The sequence below is a fragment of the Mastigoproctus giganteus genome, chromosome 14, assembly GCF_048544385.1.
Source record: "Mastigoproctus giganteus isolate SK-2022 chromosome 14, ASM4854438v1, whole genome shotgun sequence".
In the NCBI taxonomy this organism is placed as follows: Eukaryota; Metazoa; Arthropoda; class Arachnida; order Uropygi; family Thelyphonidae; genus Mastigoproctus; species Mastigoproctus giganteus.
The window spans coordinates 20,831,700-20,847,793 of NC_143588.1; the positions used below are offsets into that span (position 1 = coordinate 20,831,700).

Genomic DNA, 16,094 nt, shown 5'->3' on the forward strand with positions numbered 1-16,094 from the left:
TTCACTCCGATCACTGATGCTCAGACGGGGACATATATGCAGCGTGATGCACACACCAAATACACTACCCCTACACACCCATTACAGGCAGTGTAGCCCCACATGTTTATGTATGCATGTGTATATAAAAATATACACATGCATACATAAACCAAGCAATACACATTTGCTCGGACATTTATACATCCCCAAGTAGACAAGCATACAGAGATAATGCTAAAATTATATGTGGCATATCATTCTTATTAGTGGAGTCCAGCAGGTTTCCATGCTGGGCCCACTGTTATTTCTTGTCTTTATAAATGATAATGATGAAGGTATATATGGCTTAATGACTAAGTTTGCAGATTACACAAAGCAAATGGGCTGAGAAACAATAGTAAGCTTAACAATGACAAATGTAAGGTGCTGCATATGAGTAGCAGCAATCCCTGATTAATGCACCATGTGTTAGTGGAAAATGAAAAAACCTGGACATAATTGTGAAATCAGATAGTCAGTTCTCTGAGCAGTGCACACACACACACACTGCCAGAACAACTCATGAGAGTTTTGTCAGTGATATACAGGAACTCTGCCTGCAGGGATATGAAAGTGAACATCGCATTGTATAAAACAATGGCACATCTTGAGTACTGCATACAGCTCTGGAGAGTTCTTTCAGGAAGGAAGCAGATCTGCTGGGATGGGTGCAGAGAAGGACAACAACAAGATTGGGTGAAAGGAACAAAAGGGTGATCTTGCCAACAAATGTTTCAGTTCTACAAACTGCACACTTGGAGACTAGGCACCCATTAGGTGATTTGATTGAGGTGTTTACAGCTTTGAATGGATTAAGCAAACTCAAACTGATGGTATTCTTCCTCTTGCTAAGCCTACACACATGAGGGGACATATTCAAGAAAAGTAAGGATGGTTTCAGAAGAGATGTGTCGAAGTTCGCCTTCAAAGGGAGCACTCGCCCATTCATCTCAGTTATTACAAAGTCATTTAGCTTCCTAATAGTTTGATAAACTTCTGGCCTTAACTACTCTACAGAATAAATATTAATTTTATGTTGAGTTTTTTTTTTTTTTTTATGAAAACCCTTAACACGAGAGGTATTAGAGCCTATAGTACTTAGTACCGTGCTTGGGTTGGAGGTTGAGAAAATGAAAGATGACATTTATTGACATTAGACTTGATCTTCGGTAGACTAATTTTCAGGAAATATGTAGGAAGGAAGGTTGTTCCAGAAAACGGCAGTTGAATGAACAAATGAGGAAGATGAAAATTTGGTTCTGTGAGTTTGAAGTTGGACCGTAAATGGATGCTGGCTGGTGGCGGCACGTGTTCGGACTGTTTTGAAAGAGAGAGTGGGAATTATAGAAGCCAATTCAGAAGAACAGTGCCCATGGAAGTACCTGTAGAAAAGGCACGCAGCAGAAACAGTACGTCTATGAGACAGCGAGTGGAGAGACTCTGTTAGAGATGAATCATTAATTAACCTAATTAACCACATCTGGGGCACCACCCCAGATGTGGGAACAATATTCCACAGCAGGGAAGATTTGGGATTTATACAGAGTGAGCAAAAGTAACGCCGAGAGCGAAAGAGAAAACCCAAGTTTTTTAGATGCAGAGGAAGCAATATTTGTAATGTGCTTGTGCCAAGAGAGATTAGAAGTCAGGGTAATCCCCAAAAGAGATATATCATTTTGCCTAGAAATTGGAGTGTCACCAAAGATAAACATAGCAGCAGAAGAATCCTTTTTGCAAAATATAAGGCAAGACTGAGTTTTAGAAGGATTGAAATCAACTAAGCTGTCTTTGCCCCACTGGAGAATTAACTGGAGATCAGCATTTAAGGGATTGGTAGCGGATATTCAAGAAGTTGAAGATGATTGAGCAGAGCAAGGTTCCTCAAAATGGAAAGTGGAATGCAATGTGCTATCATTGGCAAAACTATAGATAGGATTTCCAGTCAGTGGAAGAAGGTCATTAATATACAAGAAGAAAAGAGTGGGGGAAAGAACAGAACCTTGGGGGTCACCAGCATTATTGGAAAAGTTAGAAGACAGAGAGCCATCTACCATCACCCTCACTGAGTGATCAGAGAGAAAGCTGGATAACCAATTATAAAAACCAGTTGGCAAACCATAAGATGGAAGCTTGTTTAGGAGACCTTTATGCCAAACACAATCTTTGAGATGTGAAGACAAATGCGTGTGTTTCACCAAACTTTTCCATTGAATTTATCCATAAATGGGTAACATAAGCCAGAATATCACCAGTGGATCGACACTGATGGAATCCACACTGGCGATCGTTGATCAGGCAGAAGGTTTCTAGGTAGTTTAAGAGTTGGGGGTTAATTGATTTCTCCATCACTTTAGAAAGAGTAGAAGTAATTGTAATGGGCCAATAATTGGATGGGAGGGATTTGTCACTCTTTTTAGGAACTGGCTGGATATGAGCAAATTTCCAAGCAGAAGAAAAAACACCATTGGAATAAGGTTGTGAAAAAAGGTGGAAAAGAACAGGAGTAAGTTCAGGAGCACAGGTTTTGAGAACAAGTGGAGAAATACCATCAGGACCTGGAGCTTTCTTAGCATCAAGATTCGTCAAAATCTTTCTGACATACTTTTGACAGTAGACCACAGGAGGCATTGAATGGAGTGTTTTGGGAATGGTGGGAGGTGTTTTACCAAGATCATTAATACAGGAATTGGAAGAAAATTGGGATGCTAGCAGGTCAGCTTTATCCTTGGCTGAAGTGACAATGGAACCAACTGGTTTTGACAGAGGTGGGAGCAGAGATGGGCAAAAGTTGTGGCCAATAGCTTTGGCATGAGACCAAAATGCTCGGCTACCATTAGGGCAAAAAGCAAGTTTTCTACTCTTAGCCTGTTCAAAATCTAGTTTGGACTGATTAATAACTGCTTTACAATTGTTGCATGCGCTTTGGTGTAGGCAGAAAATGAAACTGAAGATTTGGAAACAAGCCAATTATGATATGAAACGTTCTTCTCTTGAACAACTTTAGCACATTTATTGGAAAACCAAGGTTTAGATAAAGGATGAGATTCTAAAGTGGAGTGTGGAATAAAGGATTCCATTCCTACAAGAATAATTTTACTGACAAGATCTGAGCAAACGTTTACATCAGAAGTTTTGAAACAGTAATCCAACCAAGGAAAAGAATTCTTGCAGGTCATCCCATTTTGCATTCTTGTAATGCTAAACAATATGAGGTTGGGAATAGCCATGATATGAAGGCTCCATTGGATAATAGACAATCACCAAGTTGTGATCTTAGGTGCCTAAAGGACCACTCACTTCAACCATGTATTTGGAAGGGTTGTTTGTGAGAAAAAGATCAAGGGTGTTGGCTGTATGATTAGGATTGTCCGGTATTCTTGTAGGTAAATGAACAATCCGTGCAAGGTCATTAGTAATATGTTAAGTGCTTGAAATAATAAAAAAATTAAATCACACTACGGTCACAAAACCAAGGGTGATAATGTCTGACATTAAAAATGGAATATAAATTGTATGTGTTTAGTTTTATATCTAATTTTTCAAGTGAGTTGTGTAGTTTTATTTTATTTGGCTGATGCTTTATAAGCATGATTTCTTGCATCATTTGCCACTACTAACACTACTACTAATGTATACCGCTTTTAGTATGTGCAGCTGCTGTGAGTAGCACAATTTGTGATTTAGAGAAAACAAAACAAAACAAAAAAAAAAAAAGTACATAACTCACTTGAAAAATTAGAATTAAACTAAACACATACCTTTTATATTCCATTTTTAATGTCAGACATCATGACCCTTGTTTTGTAACTGTAAAAGTGTTTTCATTTTTTTTATTATTTCAAGCACTTAACATAAAATTAACATTTATTCTGTAGAGGAGGCCATAAGTTTATCAAACTCTAATAGGGAGCTAAATGACCTTATACTAACTCAGAGGAAAATGGAGAAGAAATTGTTGAAGTTAAACATAAAAAAGGCAGCAGGGGTGGATGGAATCTATCCAGTTATATTAAGGGAGGCAGCAAAGCAATTAGCAAACCCTTAGCCATAATTATGAGAGTATCCTTCGATCCAGGGGAACTCCCTGTAGACTGGAGATGTGCGAATGTATCCCCAATACAAAGGGGGATCGATGGATGATATGAGTAATTATAAACCTGTTAGTTTAACTTCAGTTCCAGCGAAAATAATAGAGTCACTTGCAAAAGAATAATGCAGGATAATCTAGACAAGGCCACAATTATACTTCAGACACAGCATGGGTTTGTTAAGAGGAAATTTTGTTTGACCAATCTGATTGAATACTACAATGTGATCTCAAAGGAATGGGATGCAAAAAATAATTTTGATATCGTATACTTAGATTTAAGGAAAGCTTTTGATACTGTTGCACATAAAAGACTGCTGTATAAATTGGAGCAGTGTGGCATTAAGGGTAAGTTGCAGCTATGGATAAAAGGATGGTTGAGTGGGAGAAGACAGAGAGTGGTAATCAATAAACATTGCTCTTTGTAGACTAATGTCTGAAGTCCCCCAGACTTCGGTGTTGGAACCATTGCTGCTTTCTAAATTTTTTATCAATGCACATTCATGCAAATGGGGGGGGGCATTGGCTGTTCGGACCCCCAATCTGGGGGGGCAACTGAAGGAGCCGTCAATGTCCCAACATAAATAAATGATGCCCTTTAATCCCTTTTGCATGGCCCTGTATCAATAATACTGATGAAGGCATATCAGACAATGTCAAGTTTGCAGGTGATACAAAGGTTGGCAGGGTGGCTAATGACATCAATAACAATATGCTTCTGCAACAGGCTCCAGAAAAGTTAGGCAGATGGGCTGAGAAGTGGCAACTAAAGTTTAACATTGACAAATGCAAAGTAATGCATGTGGATAGCAGTAACTCAAGAGAAATGTACCAACTGTGTGGTACATTTCTCTCAGGAAGAATGAAAAAGTCTGGGAGTAAATGTGCAGTCAGATATGAAGTTCTCTGAGCAATGTAGACAGCTCATCGGGTTTTGTTAATGATATACAGAAATTTTGCTAGCAGGGATAAGGAGATGATTATCCCATTGTATAAAGCATTGGTCAGGCCACATCTTGAGTACTGCATACAAGTCTAGAAGCTTCATTTCAGGAAGGATGCAGATGGGGACAGCTTGTTGGTAGGCACTGCAGAACCCCAGCTTTTAAATCTAAATATACAGTGAATGGAGTTATATGAAATTTTGTGAACAACAATGCAACGCAATGAATATTTTTATTAACAGGTCCCACATATATGAGTATAGTAGTATACTCATCCTCTATTTCCAATAATCATTTCAATAATAAACGAATAAAAACATGAAATCTTTTTCGTTGAAGTTTAACTATAGGTGGAACTGTGTGCTACACAGTTCCACAATTTGCCCCAGTGGTTGAGTCAATGCCTAGTTGACAGGTTGCCAACATGCATTTTAGAAATCATCTTTTAGAGGTGATAAAATGAGCCAAAGGAACTGTGGAGCGAGCAGTGCCGATTTGAACAGTGCACCAAACTTGAATGAAAAAGTTATTGTTCTATTTTCAGCAAATAAAATCCGAAGAATGAATTTTATTTTTAAATAAAATTTCGAGATTACCCAAATCTATTAATGGTAAGTGTCCAGTTAATGTTTTGTAGTATTTTTAACTTGCTTATTATTATTATCATCAATGTCTACATGTCTTATATAACCAAGGCAATTTAATGTAACTTTAAGAAGCAGCTAAGGATTTGAATGGATTGAGCAAGCTCAATAATGAGATTCTTCCTCTTGCTCAGACTACACACGAGGGGTCACAAATTCAAACTGAGGAAGGAGTTGCAAAATAGATGTGTTGAAGTTTTCCATTAGCCAACGTGTGGTTGATTGTTGGAACAAACTTCCATCGGTTCTATGAAAGTTGATATTTTAAATAAATTTAAGGAAGAAATAAACAAATAATTGGAGTGGAGGGAATAAACAGGTGAAATGGGTGTTTTTTTTTTTTTGGCTGATGCTATATATATATATATAAGCTTCCTTCCTTGCATCATTTGCCACTGCTTATGCTAATGCTAATGTAAAACAAATTTCCATATATGAGAATACTTCAATGATCCAAATGTACTGACTGATGTTCACAATACAAATCAGCATGTTAAATTATGAGCTATTCTTGTTCTTCTAATACTTTCTGTGTGTCCCAGCTGTCCATTTTTTTAACTCTTATACCTATATGTTATGCTTCATCTTCATTTATAAGCTTAGAAAAAATGTTCTCTATGTTTACCTGCGCAGCTGAACTTGGGGAAGAAGGTTGACTGTTATTATGGGGTATGCTGTCATTTCCATGGTAACCAGCTACTGAAGCATTGTATGGCATCATTCCACTATCTGTGTCTTCTGACCTCTGCAACATATAAGGATAAAGCTTCTCTGACTTTGTGGAACGGATGGAATTTGAACGCGAAAGTCTGGGTGAAGCACTTAGTTCTCTCTGGTGCATCATCAGCCGAGCATGGGTAAGACTGTTGGCCCGTGCATGTTGAATCTATAGATGGTAGAGTACATTAAAAAACATTGCCTTAAATCATAAAATGCATTCTGGATACTTTTTTATGTTTCACATAGAAAGATATAAAAAGCTAAAGATCCACTGAGAATATCAAGGATAATGGTATGCAAGCATACCGAAATTAAAGGGATTACTTCATAAAACTTTCTACAGTGAGGAACTTCAGAATGTTCTCAAGAAGAAACTGCAAATAGAATATCAAAGCATCCAAGCACCTTTAAAGGTAATTTTTGGCACATGAAAATGGAATGCTTTGGATACAACTTGGATTATGTGTATTCATATACACACACATATCATTCAAAAATTTATTCTGCAACGTTTAGGAAATAATGGAAAAGACATATAATAATAGTCAGCTGAGAAGGGCGATAACATAATTAATTGATAAAAATAGGAAATTGAATTGAAAGTAGAGATCAAATCAAAAGACCAAAGAAAAGGAGGGGAAAAAATGATGCTGTTATTTATTACTTTTAAATTAAGGTTATAAAATTCTGGAATCAACCTCTTCCCCACACATTTAGGCTACCTAAGCTACATAAAAGCCAATGAACTATTTTATTTAGAAGTAGGCTTATTATATAATTTTCAAATAAGAAGAACATTTATTTGATACAACTTAATTTTAATATATCAATATATATGTATATCAAGTCAGTCCTGAGGAGTATTTTTAAATCATTCAATAAATTTTAAAAACACAAAAGAATGATTTTGTAGTTTCATTTCATATTTATCAAATATAAAGCTAATTCATATTGGTGCAACAACATTTCTTTACCATTGCAGTTATAAAAACTATGATACACAAAATAGGGCAAAATGGTATGCAAGCATACCGAAATTAAAGGGATTACTTCGTAAAACTTTCTACAGTGAGGAACTTCAGAATGTTCTCAAGAAAATGTGCATAATTTTTATATGAAAAGAATTAATAAATTCAAGTTTATTTTATGTATGCTCAATCCTTTGAAATTTTGATTGCCTTTCCTCACTCCATATCTTTCAGAAACCAAATTTTTAGGCCATGCTTGCCACTGGCAAATACAAATACAAACAAATTAAAAAAAACAATAATTCTCACTCACTCTTAAAATTAATCAAGTCTATCCAAATGCAAAAATTATCTTCACATAAACAAGCTCTCTCACTGTATTAAAGCTTTTAATTACATTTTAAGTAACATAAAAAAAATAAGAAACCTAACATTTTTATAATATTTATTTTTAAACTCAAAAGCTAAGCACTCTGCAGATCCCTCTGCAATAGTACGTGAACTCTGTATTTTTGTTCAGGAGCAACAAAACTGAAAAATATTGTGAAACTACCAGTTAGTACATTTCTTGTTCATTGCTTCATAAAAGCCTATATATATATATAGGCTTTTATGAATATAATAAAGTGAAAAAAAAAAAAAAAAAGAGGGTGATAGAAGATAACAAATAAAATATGTATAACAAGAGATGTAAATAATTACAAAATTGATAAAAAAATTGATTGTGTGGCAACATCCTTATTTTGTCAATTTTGTAATTATTATATCAATCTCTTATTACACATATTTTATTTATAACAACATGTTATATTCTATCCCCTTCTATCGCCCTCTTTTTTTTTTATCACTTTATTGTCCATGCTCTGCATAGGTTTAGTATTTCTTGCCTTGACTGCACTAGACTACTTCCCCATTTTTCTGCCTTCTTGTTTCCACTTTCTTGTTGTTCTATTCAACATATTACAATATAATACTATATTCTAAATTTATAATGCATTACAGTACAAAATAAACATAATATTATACTAATTGTTATCATTAGCAACTTTTATGTTTTTCCAAGCACTTTTTATAAATATATATTCTCCCACCTGATTATATAACTCACATATTTCTTGGTTCATATTTTATAAACAATTTTGAGTGGCTTTCTTGCATCAGATGCCTCGACTAATGCTAATACTAATGTCATATTTTAAAGTTTTTTGTATGTACTCAACTTGCCCATTAAGGCTGGGTATTTAAAGCTATTCAGAAGAAAGCTGATGTTGTGGTGATAAAAAATGTAAGGTCACATAGATTGGTTGTACATTTCATGTACTTTGATATATACTGGATGCAAAGAAGTCCCTCTCATCACACTTTTTATAGATAGTATGCCAGAATACAAGCTGATATGGCAACTTAGTACTAGTATTAATAATAACCCCGGGGGCTCACATCTGGTGAGTATGGGCTTGGCAAACCCAGGGTCCTGAGCTGGATATCATCATTCTTCTCTTTCTTGGTGATTCCTTTCTACTCTCTCTCTCTCTCTCTCTCTCTCTCTCTCTCTCTCTCTCTCTCTCAGGGGGTAACTTGGGAATTTTTTTTTTTTTTTTTTTTTGGCTGGTGCAGCATAAGCCTCAGGCTTCCTTGTACCATATGGCCATTAATAATAATAGTATTAATAGTGGCAAATGATGCAAGAAAGCAAGCATACAGCATCACCAAAAAAAAAAAAATCCATACCCTCCAATAGTTTGTTCAGTTATTCCTCGAATTTATTCAAACTGTTCACTTTCACAAATCTATTCTGCAACCATTTTTTTCTCAATTTGAATTTATGCCCTCTCTGTGCATAGTCTGAGCAAGAGGAAAAACAAGAATACCATCAGCACTGAGTTTTTTCAAGCCATTCAAAGCCTTAAACACCTGAATCAATCCTCGGAAGTACATAATCTCCATGATGCTGCAATTTAGTATTAGTAGTGGCAAATGAACAAACTTATACAGCATCTATCAAAAAAAAAAAAAAAAAACCCTTCCCATTTCACCTATCCATAACCTCCAACCTTTTGTCTAGTTCTTCCTTGAATTTATTCAGGCTATCTACTTCCACAAAATCAGACAAAAGTTTGTTTCAGTGATGAACCACCCATTGGATAAAGACAAAGTTGTGCATATCTGTTCTGCAACCATGTACTCCTCAATTTGAATTTATGCATCCTCATGTACATAGTCTGAGCAAGAGGAAGAACCCATCGGCATTCATCTTGCTCACTCCATTCAGTGCCTTATACATCTCAATCAATCGGCTCACAGGTGCTAGTCTCCAGGCACTGCACTTTGCAGAACTGCAGCCTTTCTGCACTCCTTAGAGCACTCCTTTGTTCCACTCATCAATCTCGTTTCCCTTCTAAATACCAGCTCCAGCAGCTCTACATCCTTCTTAAATGAGGCCTCCAGACCTCTATGCCACACTCAATGTACCTGACCATTGCCTTATACGATGGAATAATAACCTCCTTATACCTGCTAACAAAATTCCTTTATATCATAGACAAAACCCCATGTACTGTCCTGGCTGCCTGACTTCACTGCTCAGAGAACTTCATATCTGACTGCACAATTACCAAAGGTCTTTTTCATTTTCCACTGCCCTCTAGGTAGGAGGACTTTGTCCATATTTGCAATCTGTCCCAACTCAAACTGATGTGTCTTCCGATATTGAATGACAAAACGATGAAATTCAAGGACCTTCTGCTCATAGTTTTCAGGCATCTTTTGGGAAAGTCTGGTGCGTGTATGGATGCTTAGTCCATTCCGTTTCATGAACCTGAAGCACCAATTGTGTCCTCCTTTGAAATCAGTAACTTCTTTTTCATCAGCAATTCTTCTTGCCTCATGCTGAACCATCTTTGTGGACACAGGAATTCCAATTGCCCTTTGCTCCTCAATCTATATCTTCAATTCCCTCTCTAAATTAGGCCATTTTGCTGACTTGCCTCTAATAGCCTTCTTCTGCTGTGGCGTTTTCAGTAGGGTTTCTTCTTCCCATAGCCAGTCTCGGATTGTTTTCTCAGTTGGAGGAGGCCCAAACTTACATTCAGCAGCACGATTTCCATTCACTTTTGCAAACTGGATCTCTTTTAACTTGAATTCAGCACTGTAAGAAAATCTTTTCTGAGCCATTTCTGGGCAGAACGTAACCTAATATTCTGGTAACAAGTGCGAAACAATGAGCGCAAAGACAACAAGCGCGAAAAAGTGGGAAATGCAAGTAAAAAAAGTCTACAACCACTGTATAAGACGCACCCAATTTTTAGACCCCAAATTTTTCGAAAAAAGGTGCGTCTTGTACAGGGGGAAATACGGTATATACCAAAAAATGGTAAAATTTTGAAACTTTTGGAGGACCTCATTACTACAAACTTCGTTATTACAAAAAGTGAAAATTTAGTTCCCTTGAACTTTGTATTAACGAGATTCGACTCTATGGACGAATTCATCGGAAAAATTTGGTGAAACTTAAGCAGTTGCTCTTGATGTTTCAAAGGCTTTTGATCTTGTTTGGCATAAACAAGCTTCCATCATATGGTTTGCCAATTGTGTTTTGTAATTGGGTATCCAGTTTTCTCTCTGACCACTCAGTGCAGGTGATATGTGGATGGATGTTCTTCTTCTATCTTCTGCACTAATGCAGGTGTTCCCCAAGATCCAGTTCTTTTTCCCATCCTTTTCCTCTTATATATTAATGACCTTCTTCCACTGACTAGAAATCCTATCCATAGTTTTGCTGACGATGCACATTACATTCCATCTTCCAGTTTGAGAAGCCTTGTTCTGCACAAACAATTTCAACTTCTCAAATATCCACTACCACTTACTTAAATGCTCATCTCCAGGTAATTCTCCAGTTGGGGCAAAGATCACTTAGTTGATTACAATCCTTCTAAAACTGAATGTCCTATCCTGTCTTATATCTCACAAAAGTATTCTTCTTCTTCTTCTTCTATGCTTATCGTTGATGACACTGATTCTAGACAAGGTCACATATCTGTATTGAGGATTGCTCTGCCTTCTAATCTCTCTTGACACATCCCAAATATTGCTTCCTCTGCATCGAAAAAACTGGGTTTTCTCTTTCTGTCTCAGTATTACTTCTCTTCCAAACAGCTGTTCACTCTGTACAAATTGCAAATCCGCCCTACCATGGAATATTGTTCCCACATCGGGATGGTGCCCCCAAAATCTTTCTCAAGCTTCTACATTCCATCCAAAAGAGGGAAGTTAGGTTAATTAACGACTCATCTCTAACAAAAACTCTCTCTTTCTTACAGAGAGTGGAGATTACAATCCTTTTTGTAGAGGAGATTACAATCCTTCTTTTTGCTTCTGCTACATGCCTTTTCTATAGATATTTCCATGGGCAATGTTCATCTGAACTGGCTTCTGTAATTCTCATTCTCTTCCAAACCAGTGTGAACATGTGCTGAACAAGTCAACATCCTTTTACTGTCAAACTTCAAACTCACAGAACCAACTTTTCCTCTTCCTCATTTATTACTTCAACTTCCATTTTCTGGAACAACCTCCCTTCATACATATTTCTTGAAAATTACAATCTACAGAAATTCAAGTCTAATATCAACAAGTATCTTCTTCCTTCTCAACTTTCAATCCATGCAGTAATACTAAGTACTGTAGGTTCTAAAACCTCTCATTCTTGAGGTTTTCATAAAAAGGTTGTTGTTTTTGCTGGTTTTCAGCTCATCAGTTACCCCATATTGTAACATACATAATAATAAGTCTATAAATTACATATCCTCTATGGTTGATTTTCCGTTTGCTGGATGATAAATCCGAGTTTCCAGCAGGAAAAAATCATCCTACCCTTGCCTGAGACCAACTAACTCAGACAAATTGTGAAAAAGATCTATAATAATTTCTTGCATCATTGATGAATTCAAACTCAGGTCGTTTCCACTTGCTGTTGGGAGGACAATGACAATACCAACTCTGCTATTCATGAGGATGAGCTAGTGCAGCAGGAGGTAATGATATATATGTGGCAACTGATTGGTTCTTTTAAGTTGGTTTTAACGAACTCAGCAAATGGCAGACAAAAGGAGTTGAAAACTTTGATGGTGGTATAGTCATCTCTGTTTGTGTCCCGATGTTACGCTTGGCACATGAATCTTTGTCACTTTATTGGTTGGATGCATTTTCTGGTCAACTGATAGAAAACGTTCAATTCTGTTTTTAGTTTTTGAATTTCTTTCTTCTTCCTTTCACCAATGTTATGCACAAAAGTATACAGGGTATGCTACAGTACTTGTTGTTGTTATTTGGTTTTTTAGGAGCATTAGCAACTAAGGCCATATTGCTCCGGGGATATGCGGTGGTCATTCCCTGACCTTTCCGCATCTTCCGTATTTGGTGGTGACGGGCTCGAACCCCGGTCTAATCAAGAAGCGTGTGCTACGCACTGCTACTCCTTCCCACCTGGCTACGGAGGCGCCATGCTACAGTACTAGCAATTTGTACTAACTGCTTTGAAGCTGAACCTTTTATGCTCTTGTGATCTTTGGTACCACGTCACACACAGGGTAGGAATGGTACATCAGGCTGTTTGTAAGTGGCCATATTTTTGGCATTTCAAACACTTCAGTGGATTCGGAATGTAAATCATAAGTGAGCAGTTTAAGTAGTCTGCCTTGATGGATATTGCAGGCTGTAGCATGATTGTAGGGATCAGAAGTCAAGAAAGAACAAGATTCCCTTCCTTGCACATTGATATTCATTTGACAGCTGTCACAATGTGATGAGAACTTGAGTAAGAATTTCCAATCCTTGTGCATTGATATTCGCTTGACAACCGTTGCACCTTCAGCTTTTATTTCATAATAGATCTCTTCTTCAGGGATATGAATAACATCACACTCAAATGTGAAGAGTTTCAAAGCTAGGTGTTCCCCCAATCAATGTGGCTTTCAGAATTTTTGGGCATGTTTCAGACATGAAGCTTTAACTAAAGGATCTCCAGCATGCAGCCTTTTCACATATTTTGGGGATCTGCCAACCCTTCTAATCCATTCTGAATGAAGACAGATGATATTTCGCCAGTTTCTCTCAGAAAATATCACCGGTCTGGTGATATTTTCCCATTCTGTGGTGTAATGAAGAATGAGGAAAGTGGTGTTACCAATGCCATATTCTCAGTTCTGACTCTTTTGGCAGAAATATTGTCATTCTTATCTAATCGGTTATGTGGGGACCTTGCTGGGGCACAAGAAGATGAAGAAGAAGAGGGCAGATTACTCATAAGAGTAAAATAAAGTTTTGATGCCCTAAGTACCTCACCCACCATAGAGCCCTACATAGGACACCCTCTTGTGAACTAGCAGGTACTGTATATACAAAGGGACCAAGTTCGCTTAAAGCATCATACCCACATTTCCAAAGTAGTGACCCTGTCCCTAGACCAAAGGAAAGGAGAAGTATTAAAAGTATCAATTGAAGTAAAAGAAAGGAGAAGCGTGAGGCATGCAGTGTGGATGCTGCTTGTTGCAACACAGATCACTCTGCCCCTATGGACTCACTTTCTTTGCCCATAGAAACTCCTCTAGGAGTAACCTCTATTTTGCCCCCTCCATTCACCCAGTGAGTTCCTCCTGCTCAGGGCATCGAACTGGAAACAAACTGAAAACTGAAACCGAAAAAAAAAAAACATTTTTACCAGAGTGAAAAGCGAAACCACTATTTATTTCATTCCAATTTTCAAATTGCATGTCACACAGATCAGAATTGGAGTTCTCCCATTGCTGAAGGAATCATTTCTGTCTCTTTCAAAAACTTCCAGAGCTTTAATGGCAAGGGGTTTTTCTAAGAAGATGCAGCATTGCAATATTATCTGTCGACCTCCATGGGTGGTGCTTACGAGTGGGAAAGACAGAAAGAAGGTTGGTGTGTCAAGGATTGCATGACTGATGCAAATACTCTCAGAGCTATTAGAAGAGAGCCACTAATTGTATTGGTACCCTTTCTCTAAGCTTCACATGGAAAGTTTTCGAGAAAGAGCGCCCTGAATTGTGTGTTGTGCATTTATCATCAATAGTTAATATTTGTTGCAATTTATTAGTTTTGAATAGATATATTATTATAAATTCAGTATACTATTAGTTATTAATAGTGCCTGAAAGAAAATATAAAAATTATATATATATATATACTTAACTTATTTATACACTATTACTTATTAAATTATGGTACTACTTGGGAGCATCAGGTTTGTAGTGACCCCAACAAACCCGCTAGTTACATATAAATCTAGTCTTGGTATGGATAGCCTTATATATAACATAGACACATATAAAAACAACAAATTAATGTAAATTTAAAGAATATTAGAGAAAGCTGGAGAAATTGGAGAAAATTAGCAAAAGTTAGTGAAAATTAACATTCTCCCTCATGACCATATCTCTGCTACTTCCTCAGGGGCTTTGAGCAGGCATATAGCCACACTAGAGGAATGTATTATATATACCAGTTTCTGTAATCTCTATACCAGTATGCTAGGTTAACTTTAGGTAATTACTTGGTGGATAATGTGGAATAATGAGAGTAATCTTTTTGACGTGTACATACTTAATTTTAAATAAACAGAGTGGATTACGTATATGACAGCAAACCGTGATAGTAGGTTCAAAGCCCTATGGGTATGTATTAGATTGAAATATCATAGTACCTCATCTCCATATCCTGTGGTGGTCAGTCTGAAAATGTTCGATTTTCATGCCTTCATTCAGTTTTATGTGTTGTACTATTTGTTGCGCAGATGTACCAGGTTTTATCTATGGCATGGTAGTTTACCTTGCTGTAGGCAAAAACTAATGCTTTGCATTCCTGAGAGTGAAGTTAATTATAATTAATTTCCATGCCATTCTAAGGTTATAATTATATAATTATAATTAATTATGATTAACTTCCAGCCCATTCTCAGTAATGCAAAGCATTAGTTTTTGCCTACGGCAAGGTAAACTATCACACCACAGATAAAACCTGGTACATCTGTGTAACAAATAGAACTACACACATAAAACCTAATGAAGGCGGGAAAATTGAACATTTTCAGACTGACCACCACAGGATATGGAGGTGAGGTACTATTATATTTCAATCTGATACATACCCATAGGGCTTTGAACCTCCTATCACAGTTTGCTGTCATATACGTAAACCACCCTGTTTATTTAAAATTAAGTACATACAGTCAAAAAGATTATCCACCAAGTAATTACCTAAAGTTAACCTAGCAAAACTGGTATAAAGATTAGAAACCGGAATATATAATACATTCCTCTAGTATGGCTATATGACTGCTCAAAACCCCTGAGGAAGTAGCAGAGGTATGGTCATGAGGGAGAATGTTAATTTTCACTAACTTTTGCTAATTTTCTCTAATTTCTCCAGCTTTCTCTAAGCTTCTTTAAATTTACATTAATTTGTTGTTTTTATATGTATCTATGTTATATATAAGGTTGTTCCCCGTAGCCGAGTGGTCAAGAGTGGGAGTGCAGTAACATACGCCCTTTGGGTAAACCGGGGTTCAAGCCCCTGACTGCTAAATACGGTTGATCTGCCAATCCGCACTAGACCAGCATGGCAGATTATGGTCCATTTCCCTCAGCATGAATTGTTGACGAGGCCTCCATCCTGCAGTGGGTTG

The 16,094-nt window shown here is 36.9% G+C and overlaps 1 protein-coding gene across 1 annotated transcript in view; it reads right to left on the reverse strand.

Moving 5' to 3' along the window:
* LOC150075004 (uncharacterized) overlaps positions 1 to 16,094 on the reverse strand; it is a 1,344,778-nt gene that overhangs the window by 835,162 nt on the left and 493,522 nt on the right. Inside the window, exon 13 of the mRNA XM_090389033.1 lies at positions 6,322 to 6,582. Within this exon, the coding sequence (XP_090245159.1) occupies positions 6,322 to 6,582 (261 nt within the window). The remainder of the gene's footprint in view (positions 1 to 6,321; positions 6,583 to 16,094) is intronic.